Genomic DNA, 25,654 nt, shown 5'->3' on the forward strand with positions numbered 1-25,654 from the left:
GCGAGCAGCAGAGAGCCGCGCAAATCAAAACCAACGAGGCTCAATCTCGTGGCCTGGTGCATCTTGGTCACCCTAACCCTTCTGCGAGCAGAAACGCATAAGACGAGACTGACAACATCACGACGAGCGGTATGAACACATTCAAGATCATCATGAGCAAGTTGTTTGAGGTGTTTATCGGGATAGCGGGAAGATTCATTGGCTCTCTTTTGTAAACGATCATTCATGCATCAGATTTTGGAAGATTGCCAAACAACAGACAGCGAAAATAAATTAGCGTTCAAAAGAGCTGATGACATTGGCTTCGGGATACACTACGAGCATATCAACCGTCCCAAGTCGTCAAAAGACGCCAAGGGGTATGTGCCTGGCTGAGGAGAAAGCATGTTCTCGGTCCGCAAATAATGTGCCATCTTCCTTCCACCAAACACAAAGTCTATCTGATTTATATCTCAGTGATGTCTACCCTGCATCGTGTGTCTGCCATCTACTGTATTAGTCGCAAATCCCTCTCGCTCGCCTCAGCATCCTTCTTGGAAGCGGGCTCTTGCGTCGTAACAGCACCATAACTCGGCCCCTCCGCCGGTTCCAGAGCCTCCTCCTCGGCGGGTACCAAGATGGCCCTCTCCTGATTCTTGCGGTCCATCCTCGCCCTCCACGGACGGTACACTAGCACTGATCCAAGCCCAACAACCACGAACAGCCCGCAGATGCTGCCACCGATGATGTCAAAGTGCTCACCGATAGCGTCCACTCCGTCCCAGAAACTTCCCTCGGGCTCGGCCACGTTCGCGATGAGGGAGAGGACCTGGATGATGCCGATGAAAGCTGAGACAAACACCGTGATGCCGGTGAGCACGATGGAGTAGTACAAAATCGCGACCCTGTCTCTCGAAAACGCCTTGGACGTGTAGAGTGCCATCATGAGCGCGCCGTCGGTGGTGTCGAGGAGACACATGCCAGCTGTCATCCTCGTCAGCAGTTACCCTTCAACGTCTGCAATAGTCAGGACTTACCAGTAAAAAGCACGGGAAAGATGAGAATCAGCCAGATGCTCGTACCCTGCGCTCCATGCACGCTACTCAGCCCCAAAATTGCAATCTCCGAACTCGTGTCAAAGCCGAGGCCAAACAAGATACCCAGGGGAAACATCTTCCACGGCCGATCAACAACCCTAAATACCTTGCGGAACACATTCGCTAGGAACCCCTCGCCCTCCAATTTCAGATTGGTCGCCGCCTCCTCGTCCTCCTCCTCAACCACCTCTCCAGTAAGCGCCCTCCTCCTCTCCTGCTCCAGCACAACCCTCAGCCTGCGGATGAGCTTATACAAAACCCAGCCGTTGCCAGCGCAAAGCAGCAACAGGAACGCAGCGCTGACGCTCGTGCCGATGATGTTGCCCACGCGCGTGAACCCGTCAAACCGGTCCCTCAGCGCGCCGCTCGTCGCAGCAACAACGACGCACGTCGCAATCACGATGGTGCTGTGGCCTAGCGAGAAGAAGGTGCCGACGGTGACGGGGCGCTGGCCCGAGGCGATCAGGCGGCGGGTCATGAGGTCGATGGCGGAGATGTGGTCGGCATCGAGGGCGTGGCGCAGGCCGAGCAGGTAGGAGAGGGCCGCGGGGGAGATAAGGGAGGGGTGGAAGTGCAGGATGATGCCGGCCACGATCCAGATGGCGATGTTGATGGACACGAGGAGGGCGATTATGCGGATCGTCGGGGCGGGGATGCCGTGGAGGAACGGCGGGATGGGGAGGGAGGGCACGCGGAAGCGCGCCATGGTGACTGACTGGTCTACGGTGTCGAATCACACAAGATGGGGGCTCTCGAGGATGAGACTCCAGAAAAGGATGAGTGAGGAGAAGAAGGAGGGAGAGCTGAGGTTGAAATTTGGAGTTCACAAGACCACTTTTCAAAACGCCCAGCCGGCGGGAAGCAGATGGACGGCGTGCCCTCCGGCCGGCCACCACCGATCGCCCCCACCGCTTTGCACTACCCTACCGCACGCCAACGCATGAAAACTAGCTCACTTGGGGGGTGATAGCGTGCGCAAGTATCTGCGCTGGCGGGGAGAAGTGTGCCGGAGGGGGGGCAGGATGACCACCATAACCCCTCCATCTTTCTGCTGTGTTATCTTATCTGTCGCATGGAGCGGCCGAGGGGCGATGCGGGGACCTCGTGTGGGGTTCAGCCATGCCGCTCCGAGCCGTCGGCGGCCGGCGGCCATGTGTGGTTTCGCCAGGTGAGGTTTGAAGGGTTTTTACTTGAACACTGGAAACCGACTGACATTGCCTCAGCCTCTTTCATTGTTTCGATCCGTGCAAGACATGTGAGAATAGGGTGTTGGACAAAGTGGAACGAGTGAGCGCCGGAGACTCCAGCGAGAAGCCCCGCCATGTCTTGGCTGTCCGGGTTGGTAAGGTAGCGCCGCGCTGCGATCAAGCTTTCTGTACCCCGAACAAGGATACCGGAGCCTCTACGACACATTCAAGTGTATTCAAGGTCATTCTCATCGTTTGACGGGCAAGACCGCCTCAGTTTACTGTGTCCGCGCGGCTTTATCTACAATGTACTTGTGAAAATCCAGACGTATACTTGGATGAAGAACAGAAGTGGTAGAGATAATCAGAGGCAACGACAGGCTTTCACTGGAGGAGTGAATCCGCAAGTGTGTTTTCATGCTCAGTCAGCAACCTTTCCTGCTTTGTCAACCCCAACTACCCACCTCATGGTCTCACTGAATCATCAATTTCTATTCAAACATTTCTCACCGGTTTCGACCTCACCAGCATTTTTCGAGCTGTGTTCTTTCAGATTCATGAAATCAGGTCCCCTTCTCGCTTCCTTTCTCACCGTCCTGTCCGTCGACAGCTGCATCAACCCCGCCGGAGTTCTCACCATGCCGCCGACTTACAACAAGGCCTTTATCCCCCTCGAGTCGAATCCCGAAGTATTCAACGAACTCATCAGCCTTCTCGGTGCGCCTCCATCGCTCCAGTTTGAGGATATCTTCACCTTGGACGACCCCGCGCTGCTTCCAGACAAGATTCTGGCTCTCGTCCTCATCTTCCCCACGACCCCCACCTTCGAGGCGCGATTGACGGCAGAGGAAGCCGGCGCCCAGGATTGGATGGTGGAGCACAACGAAGAAGACGAAGACGCCATGTGGTTTAAGCAGACTATCAACAACGCCTGCGGGCTCTATGCCATTCTGCACGCATTGGCAAACGGCCGCGCAAAAGACTTTCTCAGTAAGCTGCTGAAGCTCCCTAGAAAGTGAACGAGAACTAATGCAAAGCAGGGCCGGGATCGTTGCTAGACAATCTGCTGTCTATCACGGCACCGATGGACCCCGCCCAAGCTGCCATGGCACTGGAAGCTTCAACCGAGCTGGAGAACGCCTATTCTTCGATCGCCATCAAGGGCGAGACAGCTGCGCCGTCGAGTGCTGAAGATGAGGTAGACTTCCATTACATCAGCTTCGTGAAATCACCGGATACCGGCCATCTGTACGAACTGGACGGTGATCGCAAGGGCCCCGTGGATAGGGGCGTGCCGGACGAAGAGCAACGGGTTGATCTTGGTCAAAAGTCGCTGGACGTTGTGCGTCAATTCATCGCACAAGGAGGAGACAACATCGGTTTCAGTCTCATGGCGTTAGTGGAAAAGGCGTAGTGGGACGAGGCATCATCTCATCAGCGAAGGCGTTGAGCGCGTTGATTAATTGCTAGCTTGATTTGTGCATTGGCTTTAACTATGTTCTTCAGCTCGCCTGGATGATCTTCTCCAACTCATCCGGGTCCTTGATGGTAGGGGTCAAGTTTTCGCTGCCCGTCGCAGTGATCAAGATGTTGTCCTCGATTCTGTAGAGATTAGCATCGCCACGGTTGGGAATGGTTGGGTGTTGCATACCTCACGCCACCAACATCCCAGTACTTCTCTAGTACGGCAGTGTCAATGTACTTGGAGTGGACGGGGTCCTTGAGGTAGGGCTCGATAATGAAGTTGCAGAAGTAGATGCCAGGCTCGACGGTGACGATGCTACCGGCAGGCAGCTTGCCTCTGACACGCAGGTAACGGAACATGGGGTCGGTATCAGCGTAGTTGGGGTTGCCGCCAACGTCGTGGGTATCCATTCCGAGGTAGTGTCCCAGGCCGTGGGGGAAGAAGGCGACGCTGGTCCTGTTCTTGAGAATCTCCTCCTTATCGCCCTTCAGGATGCCAACGGAATGGAGGCCATCAATGGCAATCTTGTGGGCCATCAGGTGGATATCGTCCCAGACGACACCCTCCTTCAGAGCTGCGGTGGTGTCAAGCTGCATCTTCAACACGATGTCGTAGATCTGACGGGACTCCTTGCTGAACTTGCCAGAGATGGGGAAAGTACGTGTCTACAGCTTGTTAAGACGGTCTCTGGGCACGACACGGTGGCTGGCAAAGACTTACAATGTCAGAGGCGTAGCAGTTCCATTCCATACCAGCATCCAAGAGGAGATTCTGCTTGCCCGCCAGGGGAGCATCGTTGGCTACGTAATGCAGTGTGGCGGCAGCTCGACCTGCAGCAAATATACCATGGTAGGCCTGGTTGGTGGCACCATTGGAGATGCTGTGATACAGGAAGGTAGCATACAGCTCACTCTCGTTCTTGGCCTTCTTGACCTTCTCAACGACAGCGTGGTGGGCAATGGTAGACACAGCGTTGGCCTTTCTGGTGAGAGCAACCTCGAAGTCGTCCTTGACCACACGGCACGTCTCGATGGCGTTCTTAAGGACACTAAAGTTCTTGCCCTCGAACTCGAGGAAGGTGATGCTATCCAAGACCTGACCTTCAATCGCGAAGACGGTCTTGTTGCCCTTGCCGAGGCGCACAAGCTCGGCATTGACGTTGGTGGTGTACTTTACATGGTCGACGTCGTACAACTCCTTGGCTTCGGCAGCGCTGACGGGAAGGCCGGACCAGATAACGCTGTCGGGGTCGATGGGAGGGATGAACAGGGTGGACTCGGAAGACTCGAGGTCGAAGACGTAGTGACAGTCGGCGAGGGGGCAGCCGGTCAGGTAGTAGAAGTAGCGGCGCTGTCTTTGAAGGGTGTTAGACCATTGGCCAGAGGGTCTTGGGGCTCGGGAGCAGGGGGTACCTAAAGGGTTCAGGCTCGTCGTTGTCCTCGATCATCTTGGTCATGCGACCCTCAACGTAGAGGACGCCGGTGGCACCGGGAACCTTGGACTTGACCTCATCGGCGACGCGCAGAGCGTGAGCCTTTGCCGGGTACTTGCCCTTGAGGACAGTCTCGTAGTCTTGAGCCATGTTTGTGGCAGAGGTGGTGGAGAAGAAGCGCGCCGGTCTCAAGGATGATGCGATGCGCCTCGTCGTCGACGGTGCTGGAGCTCTAGAAGGTCTGCCAAGAGGTCTAGACGGATCTGTAGAGAGGTGTTGGTTTCGGTTTCGGCCAATGCTGATCGGGGCTGCTGCAGGAACAGTGGTGAAGGAGGAGCAAAACGTGCGGGAGGCGGCACGATGTGATGTTCTAGCCAACATCAAGTCTCTGTCGTCCGGGTCGAGTCGCACGGGGAAAGAGGGGCAGCGCCGTTACGTTAGATCAGATGGCGTATCGAAGACGTTTGCTGCGTTGCGCCAGCACTGTAAGCCGAGCTAAAGCGCACTCTCAGCGGGACGAGATAGCTACGATAACGAATCACAGCACCAAGACTGCTCGGATAAGGAAGCTCGTTCCTTGGACCTTCCCAGACCAGCGGCACCACTGCTGAAGCTACAGTGCAATCGCCAGCTCTGAGAGCGGGATCACACAGTATGCCCCTTCATATCCACTTATTGACTCTCTCAGCCAATGAAAGCCATGCAGTTCTCGGATGACGGCAAAGCGTCGGGTTAAATGTGTCCGTCTTATGTAATGCGGTCCCAATGGCCCGTGCATCGCTCAGAGCCACCCACTGCCAAATGTAGTGTCACGATGCTTGCACCTGCCACGAGGATTCCCCAAACTCCAACTCGACGACCCCAATTTACAATCGTCATCCCCAGAGGTCTAGACTTCCACCAAAGTCCACAATCCTACTGTTATCCCCGTTCCTGGGCCGTTTCTATTTCCTCTCGCGCTTACCACCTCGTACCACCACTTGGACGCGGCTAAAAGTCAAGACGACGACGACAATGGTCTGTTGCACATCCACCGTCATGCATCAGGTCCACTGAATGACACTCCCACGGGGGTCGAAGGGCGTGGCCTGAAAGAGCCTCCAAAACATCGCCAGCCGTCCATCTGGAGTAACAACTCGAACGAGGCTCTCCAGTCATGCCAAGTCACTGCCGCTGACGCCTGTTTCTGACCAAGACTCGGCCTGGCCGATTGTGTCCCTGAAGAAGGCGTGGGACAGCATCACTCTGGCACGGCCAATCCATCTCAATCAAGCCCGCCAACCAGTGCGATCCTCCCTCCATCAAGGAAGCAGGATCATCAACCCAGACCTCACGCAACTTGTTACCTGAAAACATTTGAAATGGCCAGAATTGCCCTTGCAGCCAAGCTCGACAATGTGCCGTCTTGTCCCAAGCTCCCAAAGGGTCTTGTCTCATGCGGAAGAATCCTCCAGATGCCACTACCGTCAACCACGCCTGCAGTCAATCCCAGCAAGTCTCAGGCGGCACAGAAGGAGGATGGCGGAGCAGCAGCTTGTAAGTCTCGAGGACCGACCATCTAGGATCGCCAGAATCTTCGTTCAATATCCTAGCATGCGACTGAGGTCTGATTTGCCGGCGTCAGGTTGCATTACTCCACCACAAAGTGCGTTTGTCTCCAACGTCTAATATCAGTTCCCCAACTTGGCTGTCATCCCACAAACCGACCCCAAGGGGAATTACTGGGCCTGCCGTCCAGTGCGGCCCATGTCGAGGCTCAGCCAAACCACCGCTCAATCAATCCGAGTCAAGTTTCCTCCCTGGCTTTGGTTTATCATTCTAGGGTATCCAGGTCTTGCAGGGCCAGGTACTGCCCGCAATGCGTGCCGTGAAGGCCATCGGGCACTCATCGAAGCGCTTCTACTTGCTTGCTGAACAGCCGTTTGCGCGACTGGCCGCCGTCCGGGAGAGGCCAAGATTCACCAAGACCGCTGCGCAGGAAAAGTGCATTCAACCTGACGACGCGACACCAACGCACCCAAGAAAGGAAATGATGTGATGGCACCCTTGGAAGCGAACTTGTCCCTGCAGCAACAACCAAATCGACAGAGTTGACGGACCTTGGCCAGAACGGTCGCCTGACCGCAATGCGCCATGCAACCCGTGTTGGCTGTGCTCTTCCTCCCTCTGGAGCAACGACTAACAGATCGAAATGCACGACTGCTGTGTCTTCAGGATGTCATCTAGGCACAAAAGGCTACGTCCGGAAGAAGACACTCTACTGTCGCTGTCTCTACTATCATTCACCGTTCAAATTGGTCATATTTTAATTCACCTGCGAAGGCGACCTCCACGTCGATCGATGAGAGCTTAGGCTTCGTCCCCAAGCACTGCGCTGTCGCCTGCACTTGCAGGCTTCAACCAGTCAATATCAACAGCGCAACACACGTCGGAGTTATCCCGTGGTACGGACCAAGGAGACCATGATTTTACATGAATCCTTTTCTGTGAGCAAGCAGTCGTACACAACGGAGACTACTTGGGTGCGGTACGAATTATCCCCACTGCCGCCCAGCCCATCGAAACTGCCGTATCCCGGCCCAGCATTCTTGGGATGGGGTCCCGTCTGTCGAACCAACGCCTTCTTTCGGTGAACAGCCCGCACTGTTGGAGATGCGTCGCTCAAAGCCCGCTCCATACGGCGCCCAACTTTTCGGTGTTTACCTACGGGCCCAACAGCGGCAGCACCGTTTGGTACAGTCTCAATGTTAGCGCTTTCACGGCCCACCGGCTGCTCCATTCAGCTCTCTGTTCCCGTCCAATACGATACGGGAGCGAGTCGGGTGTCGAATCCTTCCAATGCCATTTCTGCAGTAGCCCAACTTCCAAGCAAAACGAAGGTCGCCTACCCCGCAACCATCCCCGACCGCCACCCCCCGTAACCCCGGCCACCCTCCGCTCCCCGTGGCTCCCTCGCCCGCAAAGCTGCAGCTTATTCAGGCGCCTGAGTCTCGGCAGTCCGCCTGATGTCGGTCCGATGAGTACGACTTTCCTCTAGCTTTTCCCAGAGAGGGTGAGGCAGACAATCGACGGACCTGCCTCCCAGCCAATGCCAGCTTTTGATTGCCGTGGGTCTTGGTTTGCAGAGTGCCCTCCCACTTCCCTCTCGAAATGACGTAGGACAAGCCTTATGGCTAGAAAAGACGACGGCGTCCGGGAGACGGGGATGCTGCCGGGCATGGGGGCATGGGCTTGAGGCAGCCGGACGCACAATACCGCTTCTGTTCATTGAGCACTGTCGGTCGACGGGCCGCTCGAAAGCTCGCTGCAAAAATGGACACGCGATGTTCACGTGCATTCCAAGAAACGTCAAGTCAGTTCAAGCTCAACTCAAGCATTATGGCTGGTGCCCCATAGCGTCCTCGGCGGTGGACTTGTGGACTTTGTGGGCAAGCGAAGCCTTGACGATCGAGCTTGGGCGTTTGTGCCTGCTTGGTGTTCTTCGTCTCTCTCACTCTATCACTGTGTAGGCGGTGGCGTACTGCTGCGGACAAAGCCAATGAATGTGCCAAGCACTTGGCTCTCACGATCAGTTCTCGGCGTTGCGGGACGGGTGTCACTGGACGAACGACTCAGCTCGCGCCAAACCTCTCTACACGTTACATCCTCAAGACCCAAGACGCGACATGAACAAGGGACCGGCGCATGTGTCACCAGGGCAAAATGTACAGAGTACTCGACATGTATCCCGCACAACACAAACTCCAGATATTGTCTCCCTTGCGCGTGTTATTCTGGAACCCAGCCCTCGTAAAGTCGTTGGCCCCGGCACAATTCCAGCCCTCGTCGGAGCTGGCCGCAGCAACAGGGAAAAGCAACGTCCACATGGCCAAGCTCGTCCGCGACAGGATCTGACAGCTAAGACCTCGTTCCAAAAGTAACAAAAACATTTCCAAGAGCAGCCTCGCAGGCGTATTTCCCGTCCTGGCGTGGGGCAGGCAGCATGGGCCAGGACTTGGCAAACCCGTCCATCTTGACGAGTTTCTTCGCGCTGCGCGGTTCCAACTCGCAATACTCAAAGCTTGTGGGTGGTGTGTGCGGAGCTGCCAAGACGACAGCTTCTCGAGTCTCTGGTAGAGGATCTTCGGCTGCTTTCGTCTGTGCCCATGGGGTTGAGCTGTGTGCTATAAAGATCCATGGCTTCCCCAGCCCAGGCCCCTTGCTTGGGTCATGTTTTGTTTTGCTCTGCAGGTGCGCCGTGCTTCCATTAGGTTGAGAAGCTACACAAGATATCCAGTAATACTTTCAACCTGAACGCGCGATACTTGAGTTTCTGCCAAGAGAGCCGCGACTTACATCGCCTATATCGCCATCATGGGTGACATCCAGCCTCACGAGTAAGCACCTCAACGGCCAGTACAAGCTTGACTTCCATCTGACTTCGACCCCTCAGCAGCAAGACTGTCGATGCCATCGGGCATTATGAGGAACGTGCCCACCACATCGACCCCGTTGACCTGAGCCGCAACGTCGAGGCCAAGTAAGTCAGCAAGCTCGCAATCCTAACAACCAGCCATGGCTCACAGCTACGAAGGATCAAGAATCCTCTTGAAGGAATTGGTTACGAACAACTTATGCACGATGTCGAGGCCTTCTGTGAAGAGAAGGGTCTCCAGAGTGAAATTGGTCTCTTCCGTAAGGGTGCCCTGGTAGCACAGGACCCTGATAACTATGCGACCATTGGAGGCACCGAGGCTTTAGACGAAGCCGAAATCCAGGCGTTGCGCGACGAGGTCGAGCACAAGTGGCGCATGCCAACGAAGCTGTTCTTGACCATTGCCACTTGCTCTATCGGTGCTGCCGTCCAGGGATGGGACCAGACCGGCACGAACGGCGCCAACATTTTCTTCCCTACAGAGTATGGCATCGGCTCCGACAGCACTCGGGATACCCTCATCCTAGGTCTTGTCAACGCCGGCCCTTATCTCGGAAGCGCGTACGTATTCGCAAGACCGCCCATACTTCCGGGTTACACTACTAATCACTCTACAGTCTGCTTGGCTGCTGGCTTTCTGATCCTCTCAACCACTACTTCGGTCGTCGCGGTGTCATCTTCTTCTCTGCTCACTTCTGCATCTGGCCTCTCATCGGCTCGGCCCTTAGTCACAATTGGCAGCAGCAGTTCGTCAACCGTCTTCTCATGGGTATCGGAATGGGAGCCAAGGCGTCCACCGTCCCCATTTACGCTGCTGAAAACTCGCCTCCAAGCATTCGAGGTCAATACAACACATCACTATCGCTCAGAAACATTATGCTCACATGGTATCAGGTGCCCTGGTCATGAGTTGGCAAATGTGGACTGCTTTTGGTTCGTAATTCGGTCAAAGTACATGCGCTCAGAGCTAACTCGGTAGACAGGCATCGCTCTGGGTACCGCCTTCAACCTTGCCGTCTACTACGCCAAGTACAACTGGCGTCTTATGCTTGGTAAGTCCGGCCGCAACTCGTCCATGAAACTGACTTTGACTGACGACGATTTGTGCAGGTGCCCCGTTCCTCCCCGCCGTTCCTCTCCTCGTCATGATCTACTTCTGCCCCGAGTCTCCCCGTTGGCTCATGAAGAAGGGCCGCTACGTCGCCGCGTGGAAGGCCATGATTCAGCTTCGAAACCACCCGATTCAATGTGCTCGTGATATGTACTCCATTCACGCGCAGCTGCAGCTTGAGGGACAGGTTCTCAGGAAGAACAACTACGCGACTCGCTTCACACAGCTCTTCACCATCCCTCGTGTCCGTCGCGCGAACTTGGCTGCCTTTACCGTGATGATTGCTCAACAGATGTGCGGTAGGTTAAATCTCACCCGCCAACCATCACCCCTTAATCATTGCCCTGTTGAACCTCACCCGGTCATATCTGTACTGTATACTGATTAGTCAGGCATTAACATTATCGCCTTCTACTCAACTACCATCTTCAAAGATGCAAACATGGGCGACTTCGAGGCGCTTCTCGGCTCCTTCGGCTTCGGCATGGTCAACTGGCTCTTTGCCTTCCCGGCCTTTTGGACCATCGACACCTTCGGACGAAGATCTCTTCTGCTGTTCACATTCCCGCAGATGACGTGGACCCTCTTAGCGGCCGGCCTCTGCACGCTCATTGAAGCCGGTACAACCCGCACTGCACTCGTATCGCTCTTCGTATACCTATTTGGCGCCTTTTACTCTCCTGGCGAAGGGCCCGTGCCTTTCACATACAGTAGTGTTCCGTGCCATCCTGCTCAATTGACTCAGGGAGATCCAATTACTGACATTCTTGTAGGAGGTCTACCCTCTGTCTCACCGTGAGATGGGTATGGGCTTCGCCGTGGCCACCTGCCTGTTCTGGGCTGCCATTCTGGGAATGACCTTCCCATTTATCCTCAAGCGTCTTGGCGTCGTTGGCGCGTTCGGACTGTGAGTTGTAGCAAGTGCGGTTGGCTTTGTAAGATCGAATCACTAACTGTGTCTAGATACGCCGGCTTCAACGTCGTGGCTTTCGTCATGATCCTCTTCTGGGTGCCCGAGACCAAGCAGCACACTCTCGAGGAGCTTGACTGGGTCTTCGCTCTGCCGACCAGCCGCTTCGCCCGCTACCAGGTGCAGAAAGCCATCCCATACTTCTTCAGGCGCTGGGTCTTCTTCGACCGCAAGGCCACGCTGGAGCCTCTCTACACTTTTGAGAAGTCCCGCCGCGCCGAGAATGTCGTCGAGACGAAGAACAGCTCTGACGGTGAGAAGAAGAGCGAGTAGATACTCGTCAGTCGAGCACGAGCATCGCCACGCACCTTCGGTGATTCGTCTGTGACCATGAGGGGCCGAGAGATCGATATACCCAGGCGGAGGATGATCTGATGAGCTTTACTTTCTTGACGCCAGGCCTTAGGCCTGACGTAATAATGCGTGGTTGGATTACCTTCCACGTTTGACTACGTATTGGACTATAAGTCTAGCATGCTCCTTACCTCGATACCAATACCACTTGATTTATCCAGACTACTTGATGTATCCAAATCCCAATTGATCCTGAGCTTTTAACTTGGACGAGTATCTCTAACTGTCCGGGCGGATAGGGACATAGACGACCATAAAGACGACAGAGACGAGGACGACAGAGACGAGGACGACAGAGACGAGGACGGCAGAGACGAGGACGGCAGGAACAATGATGGGCACGATCGTATGTAGGGGCGATTGAGTACTTCGCTAAGTTGGCTTGAAGTCAGGTAGAGTAATAAAACTCATGGTCCTAGGATCTAAAGCTTCAAGAGACTCATTCGAAATATGGCCAACATCACCGGTGTTTACTGTATGCCTGATATGTCCACAATCAAGTCTTTTCATCTTCCCGATCTCGATCGTCAACAAGCTCACCCCACAGTGCTGCGTGTAATTACCGTGACGTGCCAAGCCAGCGCTTCCAACTTCCCGTGTTCACCAGCGTCTCCGCCCCCGCAATTTGCAGCCCGGGCAACTTTACAGGAGGCATCCCTCTTATGATCTTGGCATTGCACTTTGCCGTGGAGTTAGAGGAAACCTTACTGTTGCTTTACCGTTAATGACGGCCTAAAGTCGAATCAGACTGACAGCGCACTGTGATTTTGTGCCTGCGTTCTTCTAAATTTTCATTCAGTCAGATTAGACGTGAAGGCATGTGAGTGTGAACTTGTGAGGTCAAGCAAATCCGTTTCCTCAGTGGATTGTATGTGCAAGTATGATAAATATGTAAGTGAAGAGAACACCAAGTCCCTTACAGCAGGAAGAAATACCCCTTCCCAACACCCTCAAAACTCTCATATTCTCCCACGGAATTGGACCAGCCTATCTTCGGCACCATAACCGGGCGAGCTATTCTATCCCCTCACATCAACATGCTCACTTCTTAAGCGTCAAGACACCGGGCCTGTACGGCAGCAGGCCGTAGTCACCGCTGGACGAAGGCGAGCGGCCCTGGTACAACAGCTGCAGGTTGCACGCGTCAACGGTCATGGTCTGGTCGGGGTCGCTCCTGATCAGGTCGCCGTGGCTGATGTCGTTAGTCCAGGTCGCGCCGCTGTTCGCCTTGCCGGCGAAGGGGTTGCTCTCGGTCGCGGCCTGCGGGGTCCAGCTGCCGCCGAGACTGGTGGCGGTGAAGGAGCGGAAGTAGCGGCCGTTGGCGCCGATGGCCTCGACGATCATGAGGTACTTGTTCATGCCCTTGACGGTGTAGACCTGGACGGCCTCGAAGAGGTTGTTGGAGGTGTCGCTCAGCACGACGGTGGAGGCGGAGCCGAAGTTGCCGGGGAAGTTGCCGATGGGCATGCTGGCGCGGTAGATCTTGCCGTTATCGCCGGCGAAGAAGAGGTACATGTTGGTGCTGTCGCCGATGACGGTCTGGTCGATGGGGCCGGTGCTGGAGCCGGAGATGGTGCCGGAGAAGAGGGGCTGGGCGGCGGACCAGCCGTTGGCGATGGTGGGGTCGCTTGCGGTCTTGTAGGAGAAGGCCGTGGGACCCCACTGGTAGGCCATGATCCAGATGTTCTTGGGGCGGAAGAAGAAGAGCGTCGGGGCGACGACAGACTGGGACATGGCGTTCTGGGAGGCCGAGGCCATCTGGGACCAGTCCGAGAAGGTGCCGAAGTTCATGGATCCCCACGTGCTCCCCGTATCGTGCGTCGTGGCATACACGAGGTGCTGTCCGTTGTAAGGGACCGCGGTGAAGTCCTTGAGAGCGACCCAGCCGGACTTGGGGTTCGCGAGGGAGCCGGTCGAGGTCCAGGAGTAGGTGGATGGGAGGTCGCACTGGGCGGCGATGCCCATGGCGGAGGCAAGGAAAGCGACGGTGTTTTGGAACTTCATGATGTCGGATTATGAGAGCAGAAAAGATCAGACGAGGAAAGAATGAGGCTGAATCCCTACTGATCCAAAGTTTGGTCCTGTGAAGGGATCACCAAGTATATATAAACCCGTTCATGTGCAGCTTGCAGGACGGAAGACCGGCGATCCAAAACCAAGATCTGCCGCCATGCCGCCTCCACGTGGTCCGAATGCGAATAGTTGCATCGCGTAGCGGATAGAATACGAGAGACGCGAGCGTCTCATTTGTGCGCGAAAAAGATGTTTGTTGCGGATAAACAACATGGCTGAGTCCGGTAGCCTCACTGTTACCTCACTTTACCCGGGAGGCGACCGGGGCCCTCACTCGGGTCCAACGCGAGAAGATCGGATGGCACCGAAGAGCGGCCCCCGAGCCTCCGGCACCCGTTCCAGAACAATTCAGATCGATTCCTGCATTCATCGGACGGCAGTTGAGCCCGTGTGACATCAGACTATGTAACGGAGCGCACGGCACTGATATCCGCGCCAATTGGGCTTTTTCATCCCCCTTTCTCCCCTTTTTGAACTTGCGCCCCCCCCCCCCCCCCTGCTCTAATAAGCATAACTAGACCACCCCGAATAGATTAAATATATTAACACAACTCCTTGATTCCGGGTTTGCGGCAAAAAACCACTCCATAACCGTCCACGTCCATTGACTCAATTGAGTAAGATAATCAAGATGGATCTCCACCAATTGCTATTGTCGGCGAGGGGACGCGAGGGGTTCGCAATCTTCGGGAGTTTTTGAGGCCCTGTGTATATTACTTCCCCAGACTTGGCACTTCCCACGGCGATTCTTGGCATGCAGGGCCGTTCCACTTCCACCGTCATTCGTTTAAGCATTCGTTCATTGTTTTCTGTACATATCTGACCAATACAATGGTCCTTTTGAGTGCGCTCATCGCCGTGGCTGGCCTGGGCGTCATCGCCCGCGGCCAGATCACCGTGGACACGAGCTCCAAGCTGCAAAAGATTGACGGCTTCGGCTTCTCTCAGGCTTTTGGCCGTGCCAAAGAGTTCCAGAACGCTCCTTCAGCTCTTCAGAAGGAGGCGCTTGATTTGCTCTTCAGTACCGACAAGGGTGCCGGGTTCAGCATCATCCGCAACCGTATCGGCTCCGGTGGCAAGGGTGATAGTATCCTCCCCACGAGTCCCGGATCGCCTTCTGGCAAGCCGACTTACTCCTGGGACGACGATGACAGCGGCCAGGTCTGGTTCACGAAGCAGGCTGTCAGTTATGGCGTGAAGCAGATTTACGCCGACGCCTGGAGTGCCCCCGGGTTCATGAAGACCAGCGGCAACGAAGCCACAGCCGGGTCAGTTCCGGAACTTACGGCATGTATCAACTTGAGCGCATTTGGCTGATACTCCTGCAGGTATCTCTGCGGAACCACAGGTCATACCTGCTCCTCCGGCGACTGGCGACAGGCATATGCGGATTTCCTGGTTCAGTACGTCAAGTACTACCAACAAGCCGGCCTCAACGTGACCCATCTCGGCTTCCTCAACGAGCCTGACTTCTCGTAAGAACATCCTTTCCCCCCTTGTCTAAGCCTATAGGCTAATCACCGCACACAGCCCTAGCTACTCCCAGATGCAAATCAGCTTCAACGCCCAGGAAGCCATCTCCTTCATCCCCACGCTCTCCAAGGCCGTCCAGGCCGCCGGTCTCGGCACCAAACTCACTTGCTGCGACGCCGTCGGCTGGGGATCGACCGTCAAGTACACAAACGCCCTCGTCGCCGGCGGCATGGAGTCTTACCTCGGCCTCATCACCTCGCACACTTACTCGGGCGACGCCAACACGGCCCTCGACACTAAGCTCGCCTCCTGAGTCACCGAGTCCGGCATCACGAACCCCTTCGACCTGACCTGGTACAAGAACGGCGGCGCCACCGAGGGCATGACCTGGGCCAACAAGATCGCCGTCGGCATCATCAACGCCAAGCTGTCGGCGTACCTCTATTGGGAGGGCTTCGAGCTGAAGCAGCTGCAGTCCGACTCCCACCTCGTCGACACGCAGGACGGCAAGACCGCGATGCCGTCGGCCAGCTTCTGGGCGTTTGCGATGTGGTCGCGGCATATCCGCCCCGGCGCGCAAAGGCTGGCGACGTCCGGCGTGGTGGCGTCCGACGTGCTGACGGCCGCGGTGCAGAATACGGACGGGTCGGTCGTGGTGGTGTTTACGAACAACGGCAGCGCCGCTAAGGCTGCGAGCGTGTCGCTCAAGGGGTTTACGCCCAAGGCTGCGAGCGCGTGGGTTACGGACAATGATCACAAATTCGATACGACGCAGGCTACCGTGTCAGGTTCGGGAGTGTCGGTCTCGGTCCCGTCCAAGGGTGTCGTCACTGTCAAGTTGACTTGAGGAAGTTGAGGTTGTGGTATGATTGGGGTGGACCTCCATTCGTTTGCTTCTTGCTGTGTATATTTTGCATAAATTTTCTTCTGAACATATCGACTTCTCTTTCTGGGCATGCGCACCAGAATGTGGATGTCAAAGTTTTCTTGTTGCCAGGTGATTTCACGCTGTCGGCACAATCAACTAGGAATTTCTTGGACACCCACGTCTCGCCAGGCTCGACTCTATCGACCCCACCGCTCGAGAATCTCTCTTCTCCTCTCGCTTCTCTGCCGTGCCTTTCCTGCATCAACCCTCTCCACGCGCTCCTTGACCTTCTCCACCTCTTGTCCCAACACCGCAATAGACGCCTCAATGCCTTCGTCTACCAATCTAACATCTCCAAAGGGACTTTCTGCCAGCAGACTATCGCGCAAAAGCTGCACGACGAGCTTAGCGTCAGCAAGTTGTGCTGCAGCTGTGCTCTCGAGCGACTCTTGTGCATTGCGAGCCACATCGCGCGCCTTGGCCTGTCTTTCGGCCAGGGTCCCGGACAGAAGAGCAATCTGGGTAGGGCCATCCGCGTCCTCGGGGAAAGCGATAGCCAAGGAGCGAAGGAGCGCCTCGATAGGTGGCTCGTCCAAGCCAGCGGAGAAACGGCGGTTACCGGTATTGGAGCGTTGGCGGATCGGGGAGCCGGGGCCGGTGTTGCGGCGGCGGACGGGTGAAGCCAGGTCCTGGGTGGGGGTCTTCTTTTTGGGCGTGGCCGCAGGAACGGACAACTCAGAACGAGCCGTGGAGATAAGATTAGTCGTGGCAGTCTGATGCGATTGAAAAGTTTCGATACGAGCAGAGAGGCGCTCGATGTGGTCGAGCAGGTAGTCGAGGCACTCGTCGATCTAGTACGGTCAGATGCATACTTTCGGATGTACGGCGAGATTTCAGAAGACTTACGTAGACAACGGCTGCAGCCGATCGGCCAAGCGACTGTCCGTTCTTGTTCGACAGTGATTTCAGAGCAGGCTCCAGGTACTGTTGCTCGACGGACATCTGGGCGACAGGAAGGATTTCGGAATAGAGGGACTCCAGCTCATCCTGCAGAGACTTGACATCGTCAGAGGGGTTGGGAGTGGTCTCCCCGCGGTGAACGGAGCTGAGCGTCTCGAGGTAGAGGCGGTCAAGCTTTGTACGCATCGTTTCAACCGTGTACTTTATGAGTCTGCGACATGGTCAGTGAAATGTCTCAGAGGAGCAGGTACGAGAAATAGACCTCATGCAGATCTCCCGGAGCTTCTCAACATTCTCGCGGTCCTCCGGATCCTCTGTCTCCAGCTCCAGCCCCAGCTTGCGCAGACTGAGGAGAAGCTTATCGTCGGAGTGGAGCAGACTGTCGAGCGTTTGCTGCAGACCGCTACCCGAGACCTTGCCCTGCTGTTCGAGATCAGAAGCCCTGTACTCTAGGGTCTGGGACAGCTCTTCAACCTGGGTTGGGTCAGCGGCGGTCGGGGTATAGGAGGGAGACAAACTCACCGAAGTCATCATCTTTCTTCGCTGAGAATCATGCTTCTGGGTCCGTTGATAAACGAGATCGGAGCGGGCCTCCTGGACCTTGGCATTGCTCTTGACAAGTTTGGCCAGCGCGTCTTGCTGTTGCTTCAGGGTCTCAGTCTGCTTCACTATGGCGGCAGTGGAGCGGTTGAGTTCGTCGATGGCTTTCTGAATCTCGTGCTCGCTGAGGGCCTGGACGGCAGCGAGGTCCTGAGAAGCCACGAGCTTGTCGACCTGGCCGTATTTGTCGAGAGTCGAGTACCTATACTCTCATTCCGTGAGACACGGTTGCCTTGTGCGACGGGTTTGGCAGGATACTTACAGCGACAGCTCGTCTTTGGACAGGAGGTTGTCGGGGCCGAGGTGAAGACGCGCCCACTCTGTGAAAGCGGTGCCGTGCTCCGGATCGTCGAGGGCTGCCTGCAGAGTGTGTCTGTCAATGGCCATGCCATATCTGCGTGCGATGCTTTCCAAGGTGGAGACATCCATGGTGACAATAGTGGCCTATAGATGCGACAAGTGTAATGGAAGACGGCGCTAGGCAGGTCGTATCCAAAATGAGCAACTTCTTGGAGGTTGTGATGGCGGCACGTGGTGAAAGTTCCGAGAAGAACGGAGGGCGGGCCGTGCCTTGATGTCTGAGTTGTTGTGGCCAAGGATGCGAATGGCTTCAGGCTGTGACTTGGGATAGTAGTAGGGGATGATGGCTCGTTTCCTCAAGGGACGGCTGTAGCGAGCACACGGGATGCAGCTGTCCAATGACGGGAAACGGTTGAGTTTGTGGATTGATGCACGATCCAGAGAAGTCGATGTGCTTCCAAGTAATGGCTCCCGTTGGGTGTAGCCAGCCACGACGGCTCAGGATGCACACACCGCCGTCGCCGTGTGACGGGGGCCGGGAGACTCAGCTTGAGGTCTGTCCGTCCGTCACCTCTCGGCTCGGGTTGCTGTCTCCTTGGCTTGGGGTCTTAGGGTCAATTCGAGAGGCGGTTTTTCGGGAAGTCAGATATCGGATGAAAGAGACAGCGGATACGGGAAATGCAAACTTGGACGGGATGATATCAGATCAAGAGCCGTGAGGATATGGCGGGAGACAAGTGAGAGGCGCCGTTGAGTTGGTTGTGAAGTGCAAACAGAAACTCGGTCGGCCAAGCAGAGTGAAGCAACCACCAACTGAATGGAAGGGATCCACTTTTAAATCTGACTAAGCCGAAAAGAGGAAAGGCCCCCACCGGCAGCTCGAGCCGACCAACGACAAGTCGCACTTCAACGGCTTCCCGTCTGCACGGACCCCAAACCGGCGCCCAACAGCAGCGGACCAATGATGAGGTGCCTAACAGCTGCTGCCACTTCTGCCACTGGCAAGCACCTACACGGCTCAGATCAACAACACCACCACCACTCTCACTCTCCATCAGCAGCCACCCGCGCAATTCACCCCGACAGGACCCCCACTGCCAACCGATGGCCTGACCGCCCGCGGCATCGTGCATTTCAAGACGTCTGCACTTATCTTCTTTCTGCTCCGCGGCTCAGCTTCCGCCAACAAAGCATTCGTCTATTTTGGTGCTCGTTTGCAGCAGGGGCCGCAGTGCCGTCCGCCCATCAGGTTGGGTGCAGCCATGCAGCGGCAGCAGCATCAGACGGCAGCATCTCGATAGAGCACGTTTGGGGTTTCTCTCTACACATCATTTTTGACATATGCCACTCTCCACGTTAGCCACCCCCTTCATTGGGGTCCTTGGGGTCCTGTGCGAGATGAACGCTGCAGAAGGGATGTTGCCCGATTTGGACAAGCACACTGGACACACACACACACACACACATACGAGACAACCCGGCACGGTCCGGAAGGATGCCTCTTCTTCTGTTCCTACTTTGCAGTCAAACAGATAATGGGTTCGCACAGTCTTTGATATCTGATATCTTGCGCATCGTTCCATAGGGAGCAGCATCGATCAACCCGCACTCTGCAGACCAAGGGTAGATCCGCCCTCGGCCTTCTTCCGAACCACAGAACGGCTCCATCACGGAAACCTCGTATGCTTGCTCCCATCTGAGCTCGCCACTGCCACTGTCCTGATGGAAAACTCACCTTGTAGGCTTTGCCCGTTTGTGCCCCATTCACCGCACACCACGCCTCCTCACCAGACCCCATCTTCCATCCCATCTCCTTCCTAACCAACATGGCCACCGGCATCCCAAGCCCACCGTGACGTGTCAAAGCTCAAATGTCACCAAGTCCTCCCGTTTCCGCCTCTCAACTCTGGTCCATGGGATATATACCGCCGTTGGTGACACCGCGGGAAGAGCAGCACCTTGTGTTCCGTGTGTCTCTCCATCTCTGTCTCTCACTCTCGTTTCCCCCCACGGGTGCTTCTGCTGTTGCTGCTGCTGCTGCTACTGCTGATCGCTCTGCGTCGACATTATATCATTCGGGCCTTGTGACACCCTGCCTGTCGTTTCCCTCAAAATGGTCACAAACCTCCCTGCTCGCCGCGAGCGCCTGTCCTTCCCGGTCTTCTCCTGTCTCAGACATTTTGCAGACAATGCCCTCGCTTCGTTCCATGCTCCCCGTTTGCCATCGCGAATGTTCAGAAGAGGTGACGACGACGACATCAGCTTCATATGGGGGAGTTGCTGGCGGTCGGTTGTGAGACGAGTTGGTGTTGTCGCCTGGGTTGGCGTCATTTATCTGGCCAGCGAGCTGCTGGTATGGAGTTTGTCTCTGGTCCTCAGGCCGGTTGGGTTGCAGTTCCTGTCGTCCATCGCGGGCATGGCCTTGGTCTTCGCGGCAATGGTTGTCCTGCAGACCGTATGCCCCGGCGCGGACGGGTTCTATCATCGAAACATCAAGTCCAAGGTAAGTTGCGCCATTCTCGTCGGCTGTGAGCTATTCACTAACGCAGCCAGATTGACTTCATCAACAACAACCTCGGCGTCGCGTTTCCAGTACCCATTGTCACCATCAGCCGACAGGATCTTCTCGGAGGCGCAGGCATCGGACGGGTCATCGCCAACTTCGGTAGGTCTCCTTGTCCGTCGTGCTTTTCACAAACGCTAACCAACGTAGCCACCACGAATGTCATCTTCTGGACTCTGGCATTCATTCTCTCTTGGGCGGTCTTGACGGGCATCGCGAGAGCGCCATCCCCCAAGACCTGGGTTTCCAAGAAGACCGAGGTCGATGTCGAGCAGCCCTGGCGCATCGACACCCCCACACCACGCCTCGAGCTCCCTCCGCAGACCAACAGCCGCAGACCGTCGGAGAGCACAACGTTGAACGGCACCACGATGACCGGATACCACACCGATAAGGAAGCGGGCTTGGCGCCGGACTCGAGGACCGTCTCGGCCTACTTCACCGACAGCGAATGCCCCACCCCGATCCCTCCACCCCTCGGTGGCGTCGACGAGCCGCAGAGAAGACTCTCCGAGAGCAGCCAGGCCTCGACTCGACAACCCCCTGCCTGGATCGCATGGACCAGGGAGTGCTATCCCATCATCCTAGCCATCTTCTTTCTCGTGGCTGTGGGTATCCCCGTCTCACGATCGACTGGCGACGACCGCATCCTGGACGGCTGCATGCTCTGGCTCACCTGGATATCCAGCACCAGAGCCCAGCGCACCTTCGGACGCGGCCATCTTCTCGCCGCCTCTCCAGGCATCAAAACCACGGCCACGACACTGCTCAACCCCGTTCTCCTCACAACCCTCGCCATGACAGCATACACCCGCGCCAAGGCCGCCGCGACGCACACACCTGCCGACACCGTCCTCGCTGCATTCAGTGGCGGCACGCCCCTTTCCGACATCTGGACCGCCAAGACGACCGGGTGGTCCCTCCGGCCCGATCAACGCGACTGGTTCGGCGCAGGCGATGCCGCACTCTCGATCCTTGAATGTGGCATCGTCGTCTGGGGCTTCAAGCTGTATGAGTGCCGGCGGCAGATATGGTCCCGCGCGGGCTTTTCAGTTGTGCTCATGTCGGCCGGCGTGGCAGGCTTGAACGTGTTCGTGTGCGTGTTGTTGGGTAGGGCGGTAGGCCTCAACGGCCCCGAGGCGTTTGCATTCGCGGCGAGGAGCACAACGCTTGCGCTCGCCAGGCCGGCGATGGAGGTACTCGAGGGAAACCAGGTCGTGAACGCGGCATTGGTGGTCAGCAACGGTATTCTTGGACAGCTCATGTACCCCTTTCTTTTGCGAAAACTTGGACTTGAGGGCCAGGAGAAGGAGGAGGCCAGAGAGGAAGCGAAGGACAGCGCGCTTACCATTGCCGCGGGGACGGCGATTGGCATTAACGGGGCGGCTATGGGGGTCTCGTATCTCTATGAGAGGAAGAACAGGGCTGCACCTTACGCCGCGCTCTCCATGACAGTCTTTGGCATAATGACTGTCGTTTTCACCGCTGTTGACCCCTTCACGGGCATCCTGCTTCGCCTGGCTAGCTAGGAGGTAGTCAGTGGTTTCTGCAGATTGGGTTTAGGGTTGATGATTCATAACATTATGGGCGGCTTCCTCGTTACGTAGCATAGCATACTTTCAGCATCAGCAGCAGATAGACAAGGGAGGCATCTGTAATCGTTCAAACAGTCAAATGCGCGTGGTATTTTTTGGTGTACAGTCATGCCTGTATCAGCAAGTAACATGCGAAAGTCAAATGGACTCGCTCCGGCCCAACAGAGCCGTATCGACAGCGCGGTTTCAACTTTTCGCCCCCGAATGCATACTCTCAATGCTATCAGCTCTTGTCATCACGATCTACTCCAGTCTGCGATTCACTGTTAGCTATTTTCTCCTGCGAGATGCCGTGAAGCCAGTAGTTGTACCTCTCAATCAAATGCAGTCCGCTTGCGGTCTCGACGATACCACTAATTTCGCCAGGGTTGAGACCAAAAGCAGCATCCTCAAACTCCTTTTGCATGTCACCCTTGCCGAAGTAACCCAGATCGCCCCTCTTACGGGCGCTGCTGCAGTCAGACTCGGTCAGGGCGAGCTCGCCGAGGGTGGTAGAGCCGGACTTGATCTTGTCCTCGTGGGCCTTGAGAATCTCGAGAGCGTCTTCCTTGCTGCGGGTGATTTCTGCCTCTCTCCAGCTTGATGGACGGCGGCTGCCCTTGTGCTTGACGAGCAGATGGGCGGCGCGAATCTTGCCTTCGGGAACGGGAACAGTTTGAGGCCTGGCGCCGAGGCCGGCGCTGTGGTGGGTAGCCATGTAGTGCTTCAACTTGTCCGTGTCGGTGCCTGCGGGAGGTTCCCAGCGGGAGACTTTGTCGGCGGCATTGAAGTAGTAGGGGAGGTTCTTGGAGTTGGAGTGTCGCACTTCCCAGCCAGGAGGGAGACCGGTGTCAGCCTGGGAGCATTGTTATGTCAGTCGACTGTTGGAATGGCACTGTCTTGGGAGCATGCATCTAGGCTCGGCCATGTTCCTGTCCAGCTCAACAAGGCGGCATGGTATACGACAAAGACTATTGCGACCACAGCCGAGCTGAGCTTGAGGCTGAAGGCGGCGTCTGGAGAGGCAATGGTCGAGCAGCGGAGAAGTAAGAGGAGGCAGATGCGGAGAAGGGCATGTCTGCGGGGACGGCGCTGCTTACCATGGTTGCGTTGCGACGGGTGTTTACTGCGGAGATGCGATGCGGCAGGATTCGAAGCTGGCGGGGAGCTGTCGCGAACAAGGAACGACGGGACGAAGTACGATGGGGGTGGAATACGTGGACGAGACTGGAACTGGGGAGAAGGGGAGGAAGAAGAAGAGAAGAAGAAAAGGTTGCGATGGAGTTGAGAGCAAGGAACACGAGGGGGTACAGCTGGAGTGTGGTGGTGTTGCCCTGTGTGCTGGGCTTGCTGCAACGGATGGATGTCCAGCAACTGAGGGACCTGAAGCTGGAGGATGACGTGCCGCTGCCGGGGTGACGGTTGGGAAAAAAATAGCGAAGGGGACAGCCTCCAGCAGGCTGCCAGGCTGGGACAGCTGGCCAACCAACGCGGTGCTTGGGGGCTGTGGGGAAGGAGGGGGGGCCACGGGGACACCTGGTGACCACAGAACAGGGGGCGGGGTTCCTAGAAGTTCAGGTGTTTCCTCCTGGGAAGAAGTCGCTGGAAGGAGGGGTTTGGCCACTGACTGAAACTTGTGTCCCCATTGGTGCAATACCCGCTTTATTCGTCGACCTTTAGTCAGCTTGGTTGAAGTACCTGTTGGATTGTCACTTGTCAGTCAACTCAGGGTTCCCTGTCCCAGGAACGCCGATCCATCTGATCAGATGAGATTTCAGGTTTCTTCAACACTCGTCAGCTGCTTGATATTGATGGTATTCAGAATGGGCCTTCCCAGCAGCGACCCGGACAGGCTGTACAATATCGTGATGCTCCGAGGCCAAAATCAACAGAAAATGTTAGACGAGCTTACTCATGTTTAAGAATGTTGCCTTGCCTCACCTTCTTCAGCCTCATTCAGTGCAACACCATCTCGTCTGAGGTGTTTGCCTTATGACAGTAGTAACATTGCCACAGAGGAAGACGGACTGGTGTTACGCCGAAGTGATTCATGTGCAAGTGATTCATCCATCTATTCTTGTCCATGTGAGCTCAGCCTCCAAGCCAGGAGACCAACTAGGTCAGCCGCCATTGCTGTAAGACAGTTCTGCGATGAGTCCTCAAAAGCAACGCTTGAAGACTAATAATAATGAAAGGAGTCCTAAATCTGCCTTGTTTGCCTGTTGCAAAACGTCTAATCATAAACTCAATATCGACCACTGGTATTCTTTCCACCTCCTGCTGCCTGCCAGCATAAGAGTTGTACACCGGGCCTCACCTCGGTGAAGCCGCGACTCAGCGAAAGCATCTGGCTGACCGCCGGCCCCACCATCGCCCCAGACGGAAGGCACCCGATTTTAGACCGCCCGTGCGCTACCGCCTTTCCCTACTACCACCGCCCTCTTTACTTTTTCCCATCCTCGCTTCACCTTCAACCGCGCATCACTCTCACCAACAACACCTTCGACGCGCCCTCCGCAGCCGACGATCGATCGACGATACAAAAACCTTCCGCGACCTTTTTCGCGATAAATCTCTCAGACCAGAAACACACATTCTACCCGACCGACACGATGGCCACCCCCATGTCGACGACCTCCCAGGAGGACACGAGCAATAAGAAGCTCGAGCAAATTACCTTCCGCTTCTGCTCCGAGTGCTCCAACATGCTGTACCCAAAGGAGGACGAGGAGACCCATAAGCTGCAGTTCACCTGCCGTACCTGCCAATTCACCGAAGAGGCCCAGTCTACCTGCGTCTTCCGCAACGTTATGAACAACGCCGCCGGCGAGACTGCCGGAGTTACCCAGGATGTCGGCTCAGACCCTACTGTAGGTCACTCCCAGCCTGTCCTTGCCCCTGTTGTCTGCATCGAGTGCGGCCACGCCATCCTGTGCACTGGCTGTGGCAACCCCTCGGACGAGTTCGACGTCTCGGTCGTCTCCCAGCCCAACACCCCCAAGAACAAGAACATGGAAATCACCTGGGACGACTTGATGGAGATGGCCGAAGACGATGCCATGGATGAATACGACGAGGAGAAGGAGCCGACCGACGCTATCAACCAAGACTTTGCCAACATCAACCTTCACCACCATCAAAACCCCGCCCCCGCCGCGCAGCACGTCTCATGGCCTACCTTCCAACTCGCCGTCAACCAGTGATGGACGCTTCACCTGAACATACAAACTATTT

At 56.1% G+C, this 25,654-nt stretch overlaps 10 protein-coding genes across 10 annotated transcripts; 6 read left to right on the top strand and 4 right to left on the bottom strand.

The window, feature by feature from the left end:
• Positions 1 to 487: 487 nt before the first annotated feature.
• nic1 (High-affinity nickel transport protein nic1) lies at positions 488 to 1,782 on the bottom strand (the record flags this gene model as incomplete). Its single annotated transcript, XM_037322859.1, has 2 exons — positions 488 to 963; positions 1,017 to 1,782. 2 exons carry the CDS (start codon positions 1,780 to 1,782, stop codon positions 488 to 490), a joined length of 1,242 nt encoding a protein of 413 aa, XP_037179590.1.
• Positions 1,783 to 2,901: 1,119 nt separating this feature from the next.
• UCHL3-1 (Ubiquitin carboxyl-terminal hydrolase isozyme L3) lies at positions 2,902 to 3,677 on the top strand (the record flags this gene model as incomplete). Its single annotated transcript, XM_037322860.1, has 2 exons — positions 2,902 to 3,253; positions 3,304 to 3,677. 2 exons carry the CDS (start codon positions 2,902 to 2,904, stop codon positions 3,675 to 3,677), a joined length of 726 nt encoding a protein of 241 aa, XP_037179589.1.
• An 88-nt stretch (positions 3,678 to 3,765) lies between these two features.
• Positions 3,766 to 5,310, bottom strand: PEPP (putative Xaa-Pro aminopeptidase PEPP; the record flags this gene model as incomplete). Its single annotated transcript, XM_037322861.1, has 4 exons — positions 3,766 to 3,865; positions 3,915 to 4,393; positions 4,449 to 5,082; positions 5,141 to 5,310. 4 exons carry the CDS (start codon positions 5,308 to 5,310, stop codon positions 3,766 to 3,768), a joined length of 1,383 nt encoding a protein of 460 aa, XP_037179588.1.
• A 4,203-nt stretch (positions 5,311 to 9,513) lies between these two features.
• ywtG-1 (putative metabolite transport protein YwtG) lies at positions 9,514 to 11,928 on the top strand (the record flags this gene model as incomplete). Its single annotated transcript, XM_037322862.1, has 10 exons — positions 9,514 to 9,536; positions 9,593 to 9,679; positions 9,734 to 10,135; positions 10,192 to 10,415; positions 10,469 to 10,507; positions 10,558 to 10,626; positions 10,685 to 10,984; positions 11,078 to 11,400; positions 11,459 to 11,592; positions 11,649 to 11,928. 10 exons carry the CDS (start codon positions 9,514 to 9,516, stop codon positions 11,926 to 11,928), a joined length of 1,881 nt encoding a protein of 626 aa, XP_037179595.1.
• Positions 11,929 to 13,050: 1,122 nt separating this feature from the next.
• Positions 13,051 to 14,013, bottom strand: axhA (Alpha-L-arabinofuranosidase axhA; the record flags this gene model as incomplete). The annotated part of the gene is made up of 1 exon (XM_037322863.1): positions 13,051 to 14,013. The coding sequence occupies one exon, from the start codon at positions 14,011 to 14,013 to the stop codon at positions 13,051 to 13,053; it is 963 nt and encodes a 320-aa protein (XP_037179594.1).
• Positions 14,014 to 14,913: 900 nt separating this feature from the next.
• On the top strand, positions 14,914 to 15,868 carry CGCA056_v007616 (Endo-1,6-beta-D-glucanase; the record flags this gene model as incomplete). Its single annotated transcript, XM_037322864.1, has 3 exons — positions 14,914 to 15,350; positions 15,411 to 15,557; positions 15,613 to 15,868. The coding sequence occupies 3 exons, from the start codon at positions 14,914 to 14,916 to the stop codon at positions 15,866 to 15,868; spliced, it is 840 nt and encodes a 279-aa protein (XP_037179593.1).
• Positions 15,869 to 15,937: 69 nt separating this feature from the next.
• Positions 15,938 to 16,402, top strand: CGCA056_v007617 (uncharacterized protein; the record flags this gene model as incomplete). The annotated part of the gene is made up of 1 exon (XM_037322865.1): positions 15,938 to 16,402. One exon carries the CDS (start codon positions 15,938 to 15,940, stop codon positions 16,400 to 16,402), a length of 465 nt encoding a protein of 154 aa, XP_037179592.1.
• Positions 16,403 to 16,620: 218 nt separating this feature from the next.
• On the bottom strand, positions 16,621 to 18,412 carry CGCA056_v007618 (uncharacterized protein; the record flags this gene model as incomplete). Its single annotated transcript, XM_037322866.1, has 5 exons — positions 16,621 to 17,274; positions 17,330 to 17,594; positions 17,646 to 17,857; positions 17,906 to 18,185; positions 18,246 to 18,412. The coding sequence occupies 5 exons, from the start codon at positions 18,410 to 18,412 to the stop codon at positions 16,621 to 16,623; spliced, it is 1,578 nt and encodes a 525-aa protein (XP_037179587.1).
• Positions 18,413 to 20,396: 1,984 nt separating this feature from the next.
• On the top strand, positions 20,397 to 22,375 carry CGCA056_v007619 (uncharacterized protein; the record flags this gene model as incomplete). The annotated part of the gene is made up of 3 exons (XM_037322867.1): positions 20,397 to 20,786; positions 20,837 to 20,948; positions 20,997 to 22,375. The coding sequence occupies 3 exons, from the start codon at positions 20,397 to 20,399 to the stop codon at positions 22,373 to 22,375; spliced, it is 1,881 nt and encodes a 626-aa protein (XP_037179586.1).
• Positions 22,376 to 25,032: 2,657 nt separating this feature from the next.
• RPB9 (DNA-directed RNA polymerase II subunit RPB9) lies at positions 25,033 to 25,623 on the top strand (the record flags this gene model as incomplete). Its single annotated transcript, XM_037322868.1, has 1 exon — positions 25,033 to 25,623. The coding sequence occupies one exon, from the start codon at positions 25,033 to 25,035 to the stop codon at positions 25,621 to 25,623; it is 591 nt and encodes a 196-aa protein (XP_037178842.1).
• Positions 25,624 to 25,654: the final 31 nt, after the last annotated feature.

The sequence above is a fragment of the Colletotrichum aenigma genome (genome assembly GCF_013390185.1).
Source record: "Colletotrichum aenigma strain Cg56 chromosome Unknown KSG_Cg56_contig04, whole genome shotgun sequence".
NCBI classification, from domain to species: Eukaryota; Fungi; Ascomycota; class Sordariomycetes; order Glomerellales; family Glomerellaceae; genus Colletotrichum; species Colletotrichum aenigma.